Consider the following 19,336-nt stretch of genomic DNA (forward strand, 5'->3'; position numbering starts at 1 on the left):
CCAGCAACCGTTTCTTGACATACAAGTGCTGACTGGTCTCAGCCTACACACAGTACAGAGCAGAGGAAGCAGCTCTCAGTATATATGTCCTTCCCTTGCCTCTGGCTAGTTTCAAGCTGGTTCCATTCCCCACTCCTATTCTTGTGAGATCTTCACCAAGATCTAACTTTGGATGTCTGAAGTAGGGAAAATGTACATATTAGCAGGGCAGACCTGCAATAAAGCTAAGGACAAAAAGAGCAGACTACGATCAGTGCAAATGGATAGAAGACAAAAATGACAGCTTCTCTGCTTTACAGGAAATTCCTAGCATATTTAGTTCTAATGTGACACAATAAAGACAGTGTCCCAATATGTGCTACAACTTACCAGTTGGACAATAATGAAATGACCAAAGTTTTAACTAAATGCCTGATAGTATATCATGACACTGCTTACCTATATATAAGAGATAGTAAAGAAATTTAATTAACACAACTGAAAACCCTTGACTTTTTAAGTCAAAATACAAAACAGAACACATTTTAAATGTTGATGTATATGTGGGTATATGCTGTAAGTTTCAGTCAGTGTGGCTAAATAAAGGTTTCAAATAGGAAATCCAAGGTCTTTCCTGTTATAGCAAGCCATTGCTCCTACATACTTCAAGGCATAACCTCACTTGCAACTTTGGCACTGACACCATACCAGAAGAGACTACTAATGATCACAGGTAAAAATCAACAGGAACTTATACCACAATCATATCCTGAAGGAAAAAAAAAAAAAGGAAAGGTAAGGTAGATTTTTTTTTAAGTGTACTCTCTCTAGAGGTAAAACAATGCCCCATAACATTTTACTGATAAAATACTATTCTTGATCACAATATCTACCAAAGAAACAACAAAACATGTGTGCCTCTTTCCAGACCAAGACTCTAGAAGCCCAAAATAAAGTATAAAAGTCTGGCCATAATTTTTAACATCTTACTTTGTAAGATACTGAGGTTAGTAGGTGAGCAATATTCTGAACTGCACCATGATTAAATAAAATTGTTTGATGATCTGGACCCTGTAAGAAAAGAGAATATAATAATACATTAAGAAGAGTAATGATTCATTCCAATAAAACATTTACTTAAATGGAGAAAACCACATTCACTACAATGTAGAATTTTTAGTTACCCTTCTCCTGTATAAACCCATTCCCCAAAAGCAGGATAGACACTGTTTTCAGTCCTGCAAAGGGCTGTAATATCTTACCTTTCATCTCAGTTCCATAGAACCGCTGCCTCCTTAGCTCCCTAAATAAGGAAGGGGGCACAGAAGCTATCCTGGCATAGGCCCTCACACCATTACAGCAACAAAAGCACTCCAAATTCTGCATTTCACGTGCACACCCTTACCCTATGCCCACAGGAGACAGTGTACTCATTCTTACAACTTAAGACTGATGACCTAGTCAGGGGAACTCTAAAACTAATTAATTACAAGAGAAACTGGACCAGATCCTAAGCTACCTCAACACATCTGGGAGGTTGGAGCAGTGGATGGCAGGAAACACAGCACTGCATAACTGAGAAGTAAACATGTTTTAGTTCTCTTTCTCTCTCATTTCTCTTAAAATTATCACTTCTTAGAGTAAGAAAGTGAAGTAACAGGAAAATTCAGGTATTTTATTTTTTACCAACTCTGTTTTCTACTAATCAATTTACTGAAGATCTTCAAAATGGCACAAGCTAAAGATTAATGCAAGGCTTTGAATTTGCCAGTACTTAATTCACTTCTTTTATGTCCCACCAATTCACTCAAATAATGAAAAGTCAATTAAAGCCAAGGCAAGGATGGTAGTTCATGCTTATCATTATTTAGGAGAGAAAAGTGTAGCACCGAAAGGTAGGTTATCTATTTGGGTTCACCAGAGGAAACCAACTCCTAGTCTAGAAAAAAAGCTCTCAAACCAACTTCTCCAACTCACTATTCAGCCAAGTTACAACTGTTTTGCAGATGCTCATTCTTTCTTGGACCAAAATATCCATCATTTGAAGTGGGAAGATTAGCATTCATACTTCCGATTAATAAAAGAGCCATACTCTCTTTTATAGGCAACAATCCCCTAAACATTTTACATACTATTAAGAGCCCTTTAGGCACTTCCCTGATGGTCCAGTGGGTAAGACTCTGCACTCTCAATGCAGGGGGCCCGGGTTCGATCCCTGGTCGGGGAACTAGATCCCACGTGCATGCCAAAACTAAGAGTTCGCATGCAGCAATTAAGAAGTCCTCATGCCACAACTAAAGATCCCGCCTGCCGCAACTAAGACCCGGCCCAGCCTAAATAAACAAACATTTTTAAAAAGAGCCCTTAAAAAAAAAACACTTCAGCAATTTCTTTCTTAATTTACAAACATTTTAAAAATTGAAGTATAATTGATTCTATACATTTTCTAACTTCTAATTTCTTATTTTTAATCACTATATAATATTCCACAGTTTACTCAAGCAAACCCCCATCACATATTTTTGGTACTTTCTAGTGTCTCACTATTAATTGACTCATTTGAAACACAGGAGTCTCTGGCTTATTCATTATAAGGATAGTGGTGGAGACTACAAAGGGGGAGTCAAGGAAAAGAAGGGTCTCCTCAGAATCTGACCCATTTTTTCTCCCTATTAACAAGTAGGTAACTAGAATAAGTTATGAAGATAAGCCTCAATTAACCTTGACTAAGGTTTTTTTGCCTTCCTTATAAATTTTAACATCCCAATTTATATACAGGCAATGTTGAGCAGAACAGCTAAGTAGGCAGGGGGCTGCCTCTACCCCCTTGTACCTCACTGTTCTTCCACTGTATTCAGCCAATCCATTCTCCTGATTTGAGGTGACTAATAGATTATTTTATATTCTTCAAGACAAAGAAGAATACACAAGTACATTCTTTCCCCCTATTTTAACACAAATGGTAGGATAATACTATATATTTATATATATATAATATATAAAATACTACATACAAATACTATATATATACTATACATACATATATAAGTATATATATGCATGGCTCTAAACCTCTTATTTCCTTTATAATATATCTCAGTGATCACTCATATCAGTACACAAAGAGCTTTCTCATTTCTTTTTTGGCCTTAATCCATTGTACAAATGTCCCATACTTTAACTAGTATCCTATAGTTAGACATTCAGATTGTTTTCAGTCTTGGAGTTATATTTATAAATGATGGTGAAGCACAGTGCAATTCTCTGTACGTAACTGTTTCCCACCGCTTACAAGATATTGTACTTTTTAATCCCTCACATTCTTTGCCCAAATTGCAGCAAATGTTTGTTACAAAAGAAGCTCTTCCTCTTCTCTATGGTCATAGATAGGATTGTGTAAAAACAACTGCAAGGAAGGAATTAGTGGCTGAACCAACTAAAGAGGAGGAACTATTATTCCATTATCAACTCTCTCTTTAGTCTCTCCAAATCAACCTGCACGAACCTGGAGTTAGTGAAACAGCCTCTCAGTGTGGGAAGCACATAAGCCCTCATGATCCTAAACCCCAAAAGATAGGTCTCGAAATCTGAGTCACTGCTTAAGTGGCAACAATGTAGAAGTTAGAATTCCAATTAATATTATTACTAGCCTTTTTTTGCTCCTTAATAAATCAGGGAGAGAATTTCAAAAATATAACTATGATTAGCTTACAACACAAATGCTTTAGAAATCTCTTTTTCTGTCTCTCCTGCCCAAAGTATGCAAATTTAATATTGATACTAGTATATGAAAATTTGTAAATGAGTCTTAAAATGCTACTATGAATTTTATTGTTTTCATAAACAAAATGAAAATAAAAGGTTTTTATAATTAATGACATACAGAGATCATCAGACCAGCTGCTTTCAAAGATACATGTTTTTAGTGTGTCAGTAGGAAAATAAATAGTATTTTAGACTATTACTGTTGTCACTGGGTTTATACATGCTATAATGTTTCCTGAGGTCTAGTTATATCTCAGACTACTTAAATTGGGTCATCTAATTACCATGGCAAATGCTAATTATCAGGCTAAAAGAAAGATGAGTTCAGGTTTTTAATTTTCTTCAGTTCTGTTAGTGGCATGAGGGTGCCTGTAAATTCTTATTCAGCATAAGTTTCTCTCCAGCAAAAGAACTAGTGATTTAACAGTATTCCGTTATCTATCTCCAGCAAAAGAACTAGTAATTTAACAGTATTCCATTATCTATGATTTCGGCTAAAACAGCATTGAGAAGTTTCAGATGAGCAAGCCTAAAAGCACTGAGAAGTTCCTGAAGAGCAATTCTAAAAACTATTTGGGTAACTTCAGGGATAGGATTATTCAAACTTCTCATAATTTGACATGTAGTAGTTATACCTCCAGGTCCAATTTTCAGTGTCCATTTGGGATTACTGTGATTATGACTAGTAGATGCTGTGCTCTCAAGCACTTGCATCTAGATGCTGAAAGATTTGTAATGAGGCATATAGTTCTGGAGTATCCTTCTCCACCTATCTACCAGGGTTGGCTGTAAGACATCATTTAATGTCGGAAATTGTTTTCTCAAAGCTTTTCTTTGCTCACCTCAAGAGATTAAGGAATTGACATCCCTGGTCCTATAAGTTGGCTTACATGCTCACAAAGCAATCCAGGAGGAGAAACTTCAGAGACTTTTGACAAAAATCTTAAATTCTAAATGTCTTTATATATAGAATAGAATAGGCTATGACAGCTAGGATTTGAGAGGGGTTTTAAGTTATAATCTGTAGTTAGTTATAATCTATAGTTACTTTTTCTGAAAGGAACTGACTTAAGTTATATTTTGGAAACTGTCCTAAAATAGCATAGATCTGTGATCTTCTTAGTTTAGTATGCAGTTGTTCACTTTTCCTTCTTTCCTATAGTTCCCCAAACTCCTCATTTTATATTTGCATTATAAGTGATAAGCAGGTAAGTAATGCTGTCCTGAAAAACTTATCAGAAGATAAACAATGACTTGGTTAAAAGTTAGCAAATTATGGTTATCAAAAGAGTACACTCAATATGTAAACTATGAAGCAAAATAAGTAGCACTGCATGGCACTCTTCAGTTTAGGTTCAGGCTCTTCTAATAACTGAATTCCTCTCAACAAAGAGGAGAGAAGAATCTCTCTTAGTTCTCCTTATAAGAGATCACTTAAAACAATTTCCAACAATGTGGAAACTGAGGGTGTGGGAAAACAGTCATGAGCATATACTGCTGGTAGGAGTATAAAATTGTATAACCTCCAATATAAGACAACATGTGGTAAAATTACACATGCACACATTCTTTGACTCAGCAATTCTGTTTCTTATAAAATGTCTTACATACAGGGTATTTGCTGCATCACTGCTGTGAAATAAGATTGGAAACAAGCTAAATGCCCAACAATAGAGGACTGGTTGAATAAATTATTGTACATCTATACAATAAAATACTCTTCATCTGTTTAAAAAAAAAAGAATGAGGAAACTCCTCATGTACTGATGTGGAATATCCTTCAAGATGTTAAGTAAAAAATGCAAGGTGCAGAACAGTATGTATGGTACGCTACCATTTGTGTCAAAAAAAAAAAGAGGGGAAAATACATAAGTCTGCTTATATGTGTATAGATTAACTACAGGAGGATACACACAGAAGGCACATCTCCTGAGGACATGCAAGATTTTATATTATAGAGAACATTTGTTCTGGTTCTTACTTTACAGCAGTGTGAGAAGATCTGACAGATGTACTCCTGGGTATAGCGGGACCTGCTAAGCAGCGCCATGAGATGCGGTATCACTGTGGCATCCTGGAGTCAAAGGGAAGAAGAGCACAGCAACAAGGAACTCAAACACAGTAAGTATCTCTAACAAATGATTTCCACGAGCAGATACATATGTAAGCCTCTTATCTTAATGACAGTAAATCAAGTCTCTTTAAGGAACACAACACAGAAGCAACACGGCAATCAAAACTGTCTAGGCAAAGGACAAGGAAAGGGGCTTCAATTTTCATCCTTGACAACAAAATACAAGAACAGGAAATTCTCAATTTCTCTCCCATAAACAGCCTACATCCCCACAATAAAACAAAATCATTTCAATAAGACTTGACATAAATCTATTCTGAAACCAAAATGTGACATATTAATAAGATACGTAACAATGCATTGCTTATAAGGAGGAATTACTGTATTAAAATAAAAGTTGACAATTTTGATCTCTGAGATGTTCTGGTAAGTATCAGCAACAGGTTAACACTCATAACAACTGTAGTTAGCTAATTTCAGTCTTCACAATTTATATAATAGCAACTTCTCACTTATAGCCCACTCTCTGCCTACTACTGACACTTCACAACACACACGATGGTACAGGACAAGACAGAACCTGCTGCAGGGCTCTCCAAAAATCTCCTCTTTCTTGAGTGCAAAAAGAATTAAATGTTGAAATAATATTTGGCTGGAACCACAGATGGTAAAGGAGACTTAGCTCAAGCCTCCTAGTCAATGCTCTCACAAGTCCTGCAGCAATGCTTCTCAAATATGAATGTGCACTGCGTGTATGTTCCCAGGGGACATTCTGTATATACAGATTCTGATTCTCTAGGTTTGCAGCAGGACTTAAGATTCTCCATTCTAACAAGCTCCCAACTGATACCTGATGTTGCTGGTCCACAGACCACCCTTTGACAAAAGACAACAGAGGGCAAGGAAGGAAACTTAAAAGAATACCAGAATACCACTGTTGGGATAAACAAGATTTGGGGTTTCCCTCAGAAAGAAAAGAATGCTCAAGATCCATAAAAGCTAAGTAGGAAAATAGGTTGTTGATGCCTACAAGTAGAATCTTTTCCCCTTGCTTGTTAGTATAACCCTGTGTTGTCATAAGCAGTTTAAAAACAAAATGAGGGAATTCCCTGAAGGTGCAGGGGTTAGGACTCAACGCTTTCACTGCCATAGACCTAGGTTTGATCCCAGGTCAGGGAACTAAGATCCCGCAAGTGGCGTGGCGTGGACAAAAAAAATAAACAACACTCAGAAAATTTCAAAGAAAGTCAGCTACTAAATTCATTTAAAAAAGGGAAGCGATGAGAATGTAAAGTATGCATCTATTTTACAGATGCGGGGTTGGGGTGGCAGGAATAACGATGACAGTGGTTCCATTGACAGATGATAGGGAAGTAGGTAACAGCTGAGAGAGAAGAAGCAATTGAGAGGAAGAGCCTCTATTACGCTCCTAAAACTACTTCCACCTCATTCCTTTCCTCCATTGCTCTCTCACCCCTCAGTTTTCCTGTGACAATAGCCCCTATCTCATTTCTTCACACCTGCGTCCTTTCTGCCAACTGTGTTATATATCTGCAGTTTATGGTTGATTAAACAAGGCAAAGAACAGTTACATAATTTCCCCAGTCACCCATCTGATAAACAGGATTGCAAACTAGACATCCTGCCCTCTTCAACAGGACTGTGCTGCCTTTAGTTTAGTGCCTGAGTTGCCATGGTAGCTGGCCTCTACACAATCCAACTCACAGATGTCAGTCAGTTACACCTAAATACTACTCTCTGTCATTGTCCCACCTAACACTCTTCATGGATTCTCCACTGTCTCTGAGGGATAAAACTGTTTCACAATTTAGGTATTCTCTCTGTGAAAGTCACGTTAATGTCCCTGTGTCTTAATTTTTCTTATGTAAAGAAGTTAAGTTTGTGTAGACTAGTGTTCTCCAAATTATGCACCACAATCCATTAGTGGGTCATGAAATCAGTTTAGAGAGGGAGGAGGAAGGAGCTAAATCAGTTAACCAGGATCAATTTCTCCCCCATTACTGGGCTGGGGGTTGGGGAGAAACTTATAGGGTAAAGAAGATGGGTGATTGGTTTAATTTCTTTGTAAACATGACAATTGGACTTTCAGGAAAACAGATGGAGAGTCCTTCTATGTGGAATGTTTTGAGGAGGATGTCCCCATTTTAGAAGTGCTTACAGTTAACCAGTGGTTCTCAAAGAGTGGTCCGTGGACCAGTAGCATCTCAAGTTACTGGGAAACTTGTTAGAAATGCATATTCTCAGGCGCTACCCCACACTCACTGAATCAGAAACTCTGTAGGTAGAGTCCAGGGTTCTGTGTTTAATGAGCTCTCCAGGCAATTCTGGTGCATGCTCAAGTTTGAGAACCAGTGTAGTAAACAGTCTTTGGATTTATGAGGCACAGCTCCCTGAAGAATGCTGCACAAATCCCTGAGGTATAAAATTGAGATGTTTCATAATTTAGAGCCTCCCTGCTGTGTGAGGTGACCCACAAACCTCACAGACCTTATGCATCATTACAAGCCAGAGGAGCAAGGGCCTAATGTAGGAAAAACAAACTATGAAGGCATGTGGCATGTTCCCTCTCCCTGTCTGCTTTGCCTGTGCCTCTTGACTGCTTATACTCTTGAAATACTTGTAAAACATGATTCTGGACAAGATCTCTGATTCATTATGTGTCCACTTTGAAACTCTGACATTCTGTGTGTCAGCTCAGAGAATCACAACCAGCATTTTTTTTTAATGAAAAAGGATAGAACAGAAATCAGAAGGCACCACATTTATGGAACTGTTTTGTGAAGACTATCTCAGGATGTTCTACCACCCCTCACCCCCTCCCCTTTCTGCCCCACACACACAGTAGGGCAGTGGAAAATATCATTCTTACTGTGGACTGTGGATAAGAGTTTGAAAAATACTAGTCTGGATAATTTTTATTAAGAAAGTCCCAAGTAATCAACAGATAAAAACACCCCCTAATACTCCCTGAAGTTTTTGAAAACCACTGAATGACTCTAAAGATCTTTAGATTCTCTCACACATACTCTGATTCTAGCCTGGTAAGTAAGCCTCTAACAAGTTGCTTCTGGTTCACCTCTCCAGCCGAAATGAACACGGATTCCTTTCCTGCATTAGACTATTCTGTCCACTGTCCTGCATATTCTCTCTTACACAGATGCTTCCTAGAACAGCTTCTTTTCTCTCCGCTTCTTGAAATCTTATCCATTATTCAAGACCAGGTTGAATTCTACCTTCTCTACAAAGCCTACTCTACTGGATTTAACCTATAGTGAGTGCATTAAATATACTCCTTAATTTGTACCTATTAGGAAATTAAGAAGGGTCTTTTTACAAAAACCAAAAGAAAAAAAACAGCTTACAAATTCCTCAAGATCTGAGACGACCTTTCACTTCTTTACAAAGCCTAGAACGTTTGATATTTGCAAATTAGCAAGACTTCAAACACTTCTTGAGACTTTTCTACAACACAGTTATCACAGTTAAGATCAGTTTTGAGATGCTAAATATGGGTTGGCCAAAAGGTTCGTTCGTTTTTTTCCGTTAAGATGGCTCCAGTAGCACTTTGCTGTCTTTAACTTTATTGAAAACAATTTTGTTAGATCGTATGTGACAGCTGTCATATCAGTGTGCATTTAAAAAAAGACTTATCAAAATTGGTGAATTTTTGTGTAGTCATTTTAATATTGAAGATGGAAGAAAAAAGGCAACATTTTTGGCATATTATGCTTTATTATTTCAAGAAAGGTAAAAATGCAACTGAAACGCAAAAAAAGATTTGTGCAGTGTATGGAGAAGATGCTGTGACTGAACATGTCAAAAATGGTTTGTGAAGTTCTGTGCTGGAGATTTCTTGCTGGACGATACTTCATGGTCGGGTAGAACAGTTGACAGCGATTGAATCAAGACATTAGTTGAGAACGATAAACGTTATATCACGTGGGAGGTAGCCAACATACTCAAAATATCCAAATCATGCCTTGAAAATCATTTGCACCAGCTTGGTTATGTTCACCGCTTTGATGTTTGGGTTCCACATAAGTTAAGGATAAAAAACCTTCTTGACCGTATTTCCACATGCGGTTCTCTACTGAAACATAATGAAAAAGTTCCGTTTTTAAAACAAATTGTGGTGGGCAATGAAAAGTGGATACTGTGCAATAATGTGGAATGGAAGAGATCATGGGGCAAGCAAAATGAACCACCACCAACCACACCAAAGGCCGGTCTTCATCCAAAGAAGGTGATGTTGTCCATATGGTGGGATTGGAAGGGAGTCCTCTATTATGAGTTCCTTCCGGAAAACCAAACAAGTAATTCCAACAAGTACTGCTCCCAGTTAGACCAACTGAAAGCAGCACTAGACGAAAAGCGTCCAGAATTAGTCAACAGAAAACGCATAATCTTCCATCAGGATAACGCAAGACCGCATGTTTCTTTGATGACCAGGCAAAAACTGTTACAGCTTGGCTGGGAAGCTCTGATTCATCCACCATATTCACCAGACATTGCACGTTCAGATTTCCATTTATTTAGGTCTTTACAAAATTCTCTTAATGGAAAAAATTTCAATTCCTGAAAGACTGTAAAAGGCACCTGGAACAGTTCTTTGCTCAAAAAGATAAGAAGTTTTGGGAAGATGGAATTATGAAGTTGCCTGAAAAACGGCAGAAGGTAGTGGAACAAAAGGGTGAATACACTGTTCAATAAAGTTCTTGGTGAAAATGAAAAATGTGTCTTTCATTTTTACTTAAAAACTGAAGGCACTTTTTGGTCAACCCAATAAATTAGAAGTATGCTGTTAGTAAAATGTAACTGATGATTCAAAAACACCTAAAACTCACTGTATACAGTAGTTCCTCTGGAGTAACGGGACTGGTGAAGATGGTGCGCAGGCATCGGAGGCAAGCTTCAATGAACTTCAGGTCTGGGGACAGTAGTCCTATTAATAGAAAACAGATTTGAGACTCATCCTTTCAACTCATATTTAAAACTCTGCAAACTGATTCTAATTTTTACTTGTATAAAAATGACTTCTTTACATACCTTGCAGTAAGGCAGGGATAATATGGCAATCGAGTAGAGACTTAACATTGTTTTCAGTACCCATAGCAAGACTTCCCAATACCACTGCACATTCGGTTTTCAACTCTGTGCTTGAGGTTTCTTGCTGAAGCAAGTACAATAATCTAAAAAGAAAGAACTTGGTAAACAGAAGAGACTAAAAAACTTAAAAGTAAACATTAGCTAAAAGTAATGTTACAGAAAAAGGCTACCAATACATCCCACACACTGAAAATATGGTTGGTAAGCTTATGGAGGGCTAGGAAATGGTCATATTTTTATATAAGCTGTTACTTTAATAATGGAATATCCAGTGGGGGTGGATCTAAAGAGATTTTCTTCATTTTGAGCAACAGAACTATCATATAATCTTAGTTTATCAGAACTGTGAATCTGAAAGTTGTCCGCAAGTGATCTCTGTGGAAACAGCAGCACCACAGTCCACGTTATCTGCCACTCCAGGATATGAAGACTCCCAAAGCCAAGTGCTGCCGGATCTTAAGGACCTTGAATACCCAATACTGCAGTTCAGAGATCACAGAGATCTAGCCTAGAGGGAATATTCAGAGTCCTTGTGCTGCTCTTCAAGCAAGGGAAGCTCTCTTCGTTCTCCAGTCCTCCTATTTGGGAGATCAGAAGATCCTATTTCTACTCCAGGCCAGCCTGACAAATAAATACTCCCCAAATTCTAATCATCCACCACTTATGACCATCTCCTTTATGTTCTAATGTAGAACCTTCATGTTCTCTAAAGCATATTTATATATACTGAGCACTAATTCCCTAAGAAAGGCTGCTGACAGCTTTATAGTGACCAAAGGTCAATCACGTTAAAAACAATAAAACCATTAATCCTATATTAAAAGATAGAAAAGAAGAAAGAGAAAAAAACAAAACATTAAAAAATTCTGAATGAAAAACTTACAGCAATTGCACATAAAACTTAGTTCTGGGTAGCAAAGGCAAAGAGGAAGTTATACAACTGTCACTGTCTACCAAAAGGAAGCTTATTAGCTTCATCAGAAGAAATCAAACTTTCTATGTTAACTTAAAAACCAGCAAATTCGAAAAATTAGAAATTAAAAAAGCAGGGTTAAAAAACCAAGAATTTTTTTTAAACTCAAAAAAGGTTTTGCGAATCTTAATAAATTATTATCCAATCATACAAAAACTGCCAGAGTGCAAAGGAGACAGGGAAGATTCAGGCTGGTGTACACTGCTTATCTACACAACACATCCTTTTATTGCAGGGTCAATGATCTTCCTGAACCTCTAGAAAGTATTAATACATTTGTTTCATATTCCATTCCCTGGTACCTTAATTGTTTTTAAAGAGATGCTTCATATACTTCAAAGCATTTATTTAAAAAAAATAAGAACAGACAATACAGAAAAAAGATAGGTCTTATGGTTGAGAATGAGAAATACATTCAAAACTTAGTATGAATAGCAGAAAAGGGGATGACAGCAAACTTACCTCGGAACAGCTCCTAGAACAATGAGGTTGGCTTTCTGCTTGTTGTTTCCAATTACAGCATTTTTCATGTCTCTGAATTCAGGGGAAAGAGAAAAGGGTAAGGTATGTTGAGACATCACAGAAAAATAAAAGATCAATGCATCCCACTTTATCTTTATTATGCAACATCTTGGATTGGCAAGTACAGAAGTTAGGGACAAAGTGAAAACACTGACGCTTTTCCACCTGGAGTGCCAAAGAGAAGGGACAGAGATAGGTACCTTATAAACCTGGGGCTGTAAAACAGGAGAGTAGCAAGGTGGGGGGAGGGGGGAATGAGAGACATCTTGAGTATTGGCAAAAGACTTCCAATACAAAGGAAGTTGAGTTCTTCAAAAAGGCTACCAATCCTTTGAATAAAAAGAAATATAGGCCATCTTCTCACGCACAGCTCTGGCAGTAGGGAGTAAAAGCAGCCAGCCGACAGAACAGATCTGATCTTGTTTCAGGGACAATGACTTTCCTTTTTTCCTTTTCTTCTGAATTCTCTGGACTGAATATTTCTGATTCCATTTTATCTCCTTTATTGTCTTATTAGCTGTACCTCTTTGGGTTTTGTTTTGTTGTTTTTCAGTGGTTGCTTTACAATATGCATCTTTTAACTTAACACAGTCAATCTTCAAGGGATACTGTCCCATTTCATGTGTATTTTAAGAGCCTTGCAAGCATATACTTCCATCTTCCCATCCATTCTTTGAGCTGCTGTCATAGTTTTATTTTTAAATTAGTTAGAAACAACATAATATACTGTACCTTTTTTTTTTTTTGGCTGTGCTGTGAGATCTGTGGGATCTTAGTTTCCCCACCAGGGGTTGAACCCATGCCCCCTGCAGTAGAAGCACGGAGTCCTAACCACTGGACCACCAGGGAATTCCCTATATTGTATTATTTTTGATTTAAAAGCCACTTATCTTTTAAGGAGATTTAAAAATAAGAAAAAATCTTTTATATTTCCTATATATTCACCAGTATTTTTTATTCTAGCTACACTCAGATCTTTATTTCACCAGGAGTAACACTCTATTCCATAAAAAGAATATCAATGACCAGTTGGTTCACAAACACATGGTTGTTCCCAGAGAAAATACAAACAGCTGAAAATAAGCCCAGTACTAATAAAATGTTTAATTAAAAAAACTTACGCTAATTGGTCAGTAGTGCTATCTTAATATAGAACATTAGAACACTGTGATTCTCAAAGTATGGAAGAAGGTATCAGAGACTCCATGGGCATTTCAGAAGTTTAAGAGAGAGTCTGGAAATTTCTGGCCATAGTTTTAAAATAGAAAGCCTTTTTTGCACAATCCTAAAGAAAATCATATTTTTCAGTACTGTACCTGCCTTGTAAATAAAAAGGAGACTATACTTTTTTTTTGAATTTTATTTTTTTGTACAGCAGGTTCTTATTAGTTATCCATTTTATACATATTAGTGTATATATGGCAATCCCAATCTCCCAATTCATCCCACCACCACCACCCCCCACTCCACTTTCCCCCCTTGATATCCATACATTTGCTTTCTGCATCTGTGTCTCAATATCTGCCCTGCAAACTGGTTCATCTGTACCATTTTCTAGTTTCCACATATACACGTTAATACACAATATTTGTTTTTCTCTTTCTGACCTACCTCACTCTGTATGACAGTCTCTAGATCCATCCACGTCTCTACAAATGACCCAATTTCGTTCCTTTTTATGGCTGAGTAATAGTCCACTGTATACATGTACCACATCTTCTTTATCCATTCATCTGATGATGGGCATTTAGGTTGCTTCCGTGTCCTGGCTATTGTAAATAGTGCTGCAATGAACATTGGGGTGCATGTGTCTTTTTGAATTATGGTTTTCTCTGGGTATATGCCCAGTAGTGGGATTGCTGGGTCATATGGTAGTTCTATTTTTACTTTTTTAAGGAACCTCCATACTGTTCTCCATAGTGGCTGTATCAATTTACATTCCCACCAACAGTGCAAGAGAGTTCCCTTTTCTCCACACCCTCTCCAGCATTTGTTGTTTGTAGATTTTCTGACGATGCCCAATCTAACTGGTGTGAGGTGATACCTCATTGTGGTTTTGATTTGCATTTCTCTAATAATTAGTGATGTTGAGCAGCTTTTCATGCGCTTCTTGGCCATCTGTATGTCTTCTCTGGAGAAATGTCTATTTAGGTCTTCTGCCCATTTTTGGATTGGGTTGTTTGTTTTTTAATATTGAGCTGCACGAGTTTATATATTTTGGAGATTAATCCTTTGTGCGCTGATTCGTTTGCAAATATTTTCTCACATTCTGAGGGTTGTCTTTTCATCTTGTTTGTAGTTTCCTTTGCTGTGCAAAAGCTTTGAAGTTTCATTAGGTCCCATTTGTTTATTTTTGTTTTTATTTCCATTACTCTAGGAGGTGGATCAAAAAAGATCTTGCTGTGATTTATGTCAAAGAGTGTTCTTCCTATGTTTTCCTCTAAGAGTTTTATAGTTTCTGGCCTCACATTAAGGTCTCTAAACCGTTTTGAGTTTATTTTTGTGTATGGTGTTAGGGAGTGTTCTAATTTCATTCTTTTACATGTAGCTGTCCAGTTCTCCGAGCACCACTTATTGAAGAGACTGTCTTTTCTCCATTGTATATCCTTGCCTCCTTTGTCATAGATTAGTTGACCATAGGTGCGTGGGTTTATCTCTGGGCTTTCTATCCTGTTCCATTGATCTATATTTCTGGTTTTGTGCCAGTACCATATTGTCTTGATTACTGTAGCTTTGTAGTATAGTCTGAAGTCAGGGAGTCTGATTCCTCCAGCTCCATTTTTTCCCCTCAAGACCGTTTTGGCTATTTGGGGTCTTTTGTGTCTCCATACAAATTTTAAGATTTTTTGTTCCAGTTCTGTAAAAATGCCACTGGTAATCTGATAGCAATTGCATTCAATCAGTAGATTGCTTTGGGTAGTACAGTCATTTCCACAATATTGATTCTTCCAATCCAAGAACATGGTATATCTCTCCGTCTGTTTGTATCATCTTTAATTTCTTTTATCAGTGTCTTATAGTTTTCTGCATACAGGTCTTTTGTCTCCCTAGGCAGGTTTATTCCTAGGTATTTTATTCTTTTTGTTGCAATGGTAAAAGGGAGTGTTTCCTTAATTTCTCTTTCAGATTTTTCATCATCAGTGTACAGGAATGCAAGGGATTTCTGTGCATTAATTTTGTATCCTGAAAGTTTACCAAATTCATTAGCTCTAGTAGTTTTCTGGTGGCATCTTTAGGATTCTCTATGTATAGTATCAAGTCATCTGGAAACAGTGACAGTTTTACTTCTTCTTTTCCAATTTGGAGTCCTTTTAATTCTTTTTCTTCTCTGATTGCCATGGCTAGGACTTCCAAAACTATGTTGAATAATAGTGGGGAGAGTGGACATCCTTGTCTTGTTCCTGGTTTTAGAGGAAATGCTTTCAGTTCTTCACCACTGAGAATGATGTTTGCTGTGGGTTTGTCCTATATGGCCTTTATTATGTTGAGGTAGGTTCCCTCTATGCCCACTTTCTGGAGAGTTTTTATCATAAATGGGTGTTGAGTTTTGTCAAAAGCTTTCTCTGCATCTATTGAGATGATCATACGGTTTTTCTTCTTCAATTTGTTAATATGGTGTACCACACTGATTGATTTGCGTATACTGAAGAATCCTTGCATCCCTGGGATATATCCCACTTGATCATGGTGTATGATCCTTTTAATGTGTTCTTGAATTCTGTTTGCAAGTATTTAGTTGAGGATTTTTGCATCTATATTCATGAGTGATATTGGTCTGTAATTTTCTTTTTTTGTAATATCTTTGTCTGGTTTTGGTATCAGGGTGATGGTGGCCTCATAGAATGAGTTTGGGAGTGTTCCTTCCTCTGCAATTTTTTGGAAGAGTTTGAGAAGGATGGGTGTTAAGTGTTTCTCTAAATGTTTGATAGAATTCACCTGCGAAGCCATCTGGTCCTGGACTTTTCTTTGTTGGAAGATTTTTAATCACAGTTTCAATTTCATTACTTGTGATTGGTCTGTTCATATTTTCTATTTCTTCCTGGTTCAGTCTTAGAAGGTTATACCTTTCTAAGAATTTGTCCATTTCTTCCAGTTTGTCCATTTTACTGGCATAGAGTTGCTTGTAGTAGTCTCTTAGGATGCTTTGTATTTCTGTGGTGTCCATTGTAACTTCTCCTTTTTCGTTTCTAATTTTATTGATTTGAGTCTTCTCCCTCTTTTTCTTGATGAGTCTGGCTAATGGTTTATCAATTTTGTTTATCTTCTCAAAGAACCAGCTTTTAGTTTTACTAATCTTTGCTATTGTTGTCTTTGTTTCTATTTCATTTATTTCTGCTTTGTTCTTTATGATTTCTTTTCTTCTACTAACTTTGGGTTTTGTTTATTCTTCTTTCTCTAGTTCTTTTAGGTGTAAGGTTAGATTGTTTATTTGAGATGTTTGTTGTTTCTTGAGGTAGGATTGTATAGCTATAAACTTCCTTCTTAGAACTGCTCTTGCTGCATCCCATAGGTTTTGGATTGTCGTGTTTTTATTGTCATTTGTCTCTGGGTATTTTTTGATTTCTTCAGTGATCTCTTGGTTATTTAGTAACATATTGTTTAGCCTCCATGTGTTTTTGTTTTTGATGGTTTTTTCCCTGTAAGTGATTTCTAATCTCATAGCGTTGTGGTCAGAAAAGATGCTTGATATGATTTCAATTTTCTTAAATTTACTGAGGCTTAATTTGTGACCCAAGGTGTGATCTATCCTGGAGAATGTTCCGTGCGCACTTGAGAATAAAGTGTAATCTGCTGTTTTTGGATGGAATCTCCTATAAATATCAAATAACTCTATCTGGTCTATTGTGTCATTTAAAGCTTCTGTTTCCTTATTTATTTTCATTTTGGATGACCTGTCCATTGGTGTAAGTGAGGTGTTAAAGTCCCCCACTATTACTGTGTTACTGTCGATTTCCTCTTTTATAGCTGCTAGCAGTTGCCTTATGTATTGAGGTGCTCCTATGTTGGGTGCATATATATATTTATAATTGTTGTATCTTCTCCTTGGATTGATCCCTTGATCATTATGTACTGTCCTTCCTTGTGTGTTGTAACATTCTTTATTTTAAAGTTTATTTTATCTGATATGAGTATTGCTACTTCAGCTTTCTTTTGATTTCCATTTGCATGGAATATCTTTTTCCATCCCCTCACTTTCAATCTGTATGTGTCCCTAGGTCTGAAGTGGGTCTCTTGTAGACAGCATATATATGGGTCTTGTTTTTGTATCCATTCAGCGAGCCTGTGTCTTTTGGTTGGAGCATTTAATCCATTCATGTTTAAGGTAATTATCGATTTGTATGTCCCTATTACCATTTTCTTAATTGTTTTGGGTTTGTTTTTTGTAGGTCCTTTTCTTCTCTTGTGTTTCCCACTTAGAGAAGTTCCTTTAGCATTTGTTGTAGAGCTGGTTTGGTGGTGCTGAATTCTCTCAGCTTTTGCTTGTCTGTAAAGCTTTTGATTTCTCCATCGAATCTGAATGAGATCCTTGCCAGGTAGAGTAATCTTGGTTGTAGGTTCTTCCCTCTCATCACTTTAAATATGCCATGCCACTCCCTTCTGGCTTGTAGAGTTTCTGCTGAGAAATCAGCTGTTAACCTTATGGGAGTTCCCTTGTATGTTATTTGTCATTTTTCCCTTGCTGCTTTCAATACTTTTTCGTCTTTAATTTTTGCCAATTTGATTACTATGTGTCTCGGCATGTTTCTCCTTGGGTTTATCCTGTATGGGACTCTCTGCACTTCCTGGACTTGGGTGGCTATTTCCTTTCCCATGTTAAGGAAGTTTTTGACTATAATCTCTTCAAATATTTTCTCGGGTCCTTTCTTCCTCTCTTCTTCTGGGACCCCTGTAATGCGAATGCTGTTGCATTTAATGTTGTCCCAGAGGTCTCTTAGGCTGTCTTCATTTCTTTTCATTCTTTTTTCTTTACTCTGCTCCTCAGCAGTGAATTTCACCATTCTTTCAGGTCACTTATCTGTTCTTCTGCCTCAGTTATTCTGCTATTGATTTCTTCTAGTGTAGTTTTCATTTCAGTTATTGTATTGTTTATTTCTGTGTGTTTGTTCTTTAATTCTTCTACGTCTTTGTTAAACATTTCTTGCATCTTCTCGATCTTTGCCTCCATTCTTTTTCTGAGGTCCTGGATCATCTTCACTATCATTATTCTGAATTCTTTTTCTGGAAGGTTGCTTATCTCCACTTCATTTAGTTGTTTTTCTGGGGTTTTATCTTTTTCTTTCATCTGGTACATAGCCCTCTGCCTTTTCATCTTGTCTATCTTTCTGTGAATATGGTTTTTGTTCCACAGGCTGCAGGATTGTAGTTCTTCTAGCTTCTGCTCGAGACTATACTTTTCATTAAAAGTTATTTCACTTTGGAAAATCAGATCAGTGGCACTCATGGTATATGGGTCATCAATACCATACCGACATCAGTCCATAGTTTCTGCTCTTGCGTTCATACCTCATTAAGTTTTCTAACATGGTCACCCCTAAGCACTTACATATTGAAACATTATAAATTATCTTTTTTTCATATTCCAAAATACATTCCCCTAATTACTTACTGAGATCTCTTTGACTTCTCTTTTAGGCAGCAGAGCTCTACAGTATACAGGAATTTTTTGCTGACCATGAAAGTTACAATTCTGAAAAAGTTCTGTAACTGGCAAACCATGATCTTATAGAAAAACACGAGTAGAAAGTGGGGGTGGGGGGGAGTTATTAAGAAAATCAGTGACTAAATGTTATCGTCAGCTTGTGTTTCCAGTACCAACCAATTTCACTGGCATTGAAAACCCTGGTAACAATAATTATAATACCCCTCTCCTTAATTACCTTCTTCAATTATTACAG

The 19,336-nt window shown here is 37.1% G+C and overlaps 1 protein-coding gene across 4 annotated transcripts in view; it reads right to left on the reverse strand.

Moving 5' to 3' along the window:
• Nucleotides 1-19,336, reverse strand: part of ARMC8 (armadillo repeat containing 8) — a 106,528-nt gene that overhangs the window by 57,323 nt on the left and 29,869 nt on the right. For all 4 annotated transcript variants that reach the window (XM_079922179.1, XM_079922180.1, XM_079922178.1 and 1 more), the window contains exons 3-7: nt 12,381-12,452; nt 10,886-11,028; nt 10,684-10,781; nt 5,726-5,818; nt 970-1,050 (exon numbers count right to left, since the gene is read on the reverse strand). In XM_079922179.1, the coding sequence (XP_079778305.1) occupies nt 970-1,050; nt 5,726-5,818; nt 10,684-10,781; nt 10,886-11,028; nt 12,381-12,452 (487 nt within the window). The remainder of the gene's footprint in view (nt 1-969; nt 1,051-5,725; nt 5,819-10,683; nt 10,782-10,885; nt 11,029-12,380; nt 12,453-19,336) is intronic.

The sequence above is a fragment of the Stenella coeruleoalba genome (genome assembly GCF_951394435.1).
Source record: "Stenella coeruleoalba genome assembly, chromosome: 5".
Classification (NCBI taxonomy): domain Eukaryota; kingdom Metazoa; phylum Chordata; class Mammalia; order Artiodactyla; family Delphinidae; genus Stenella; species Stenella coeruleoalba.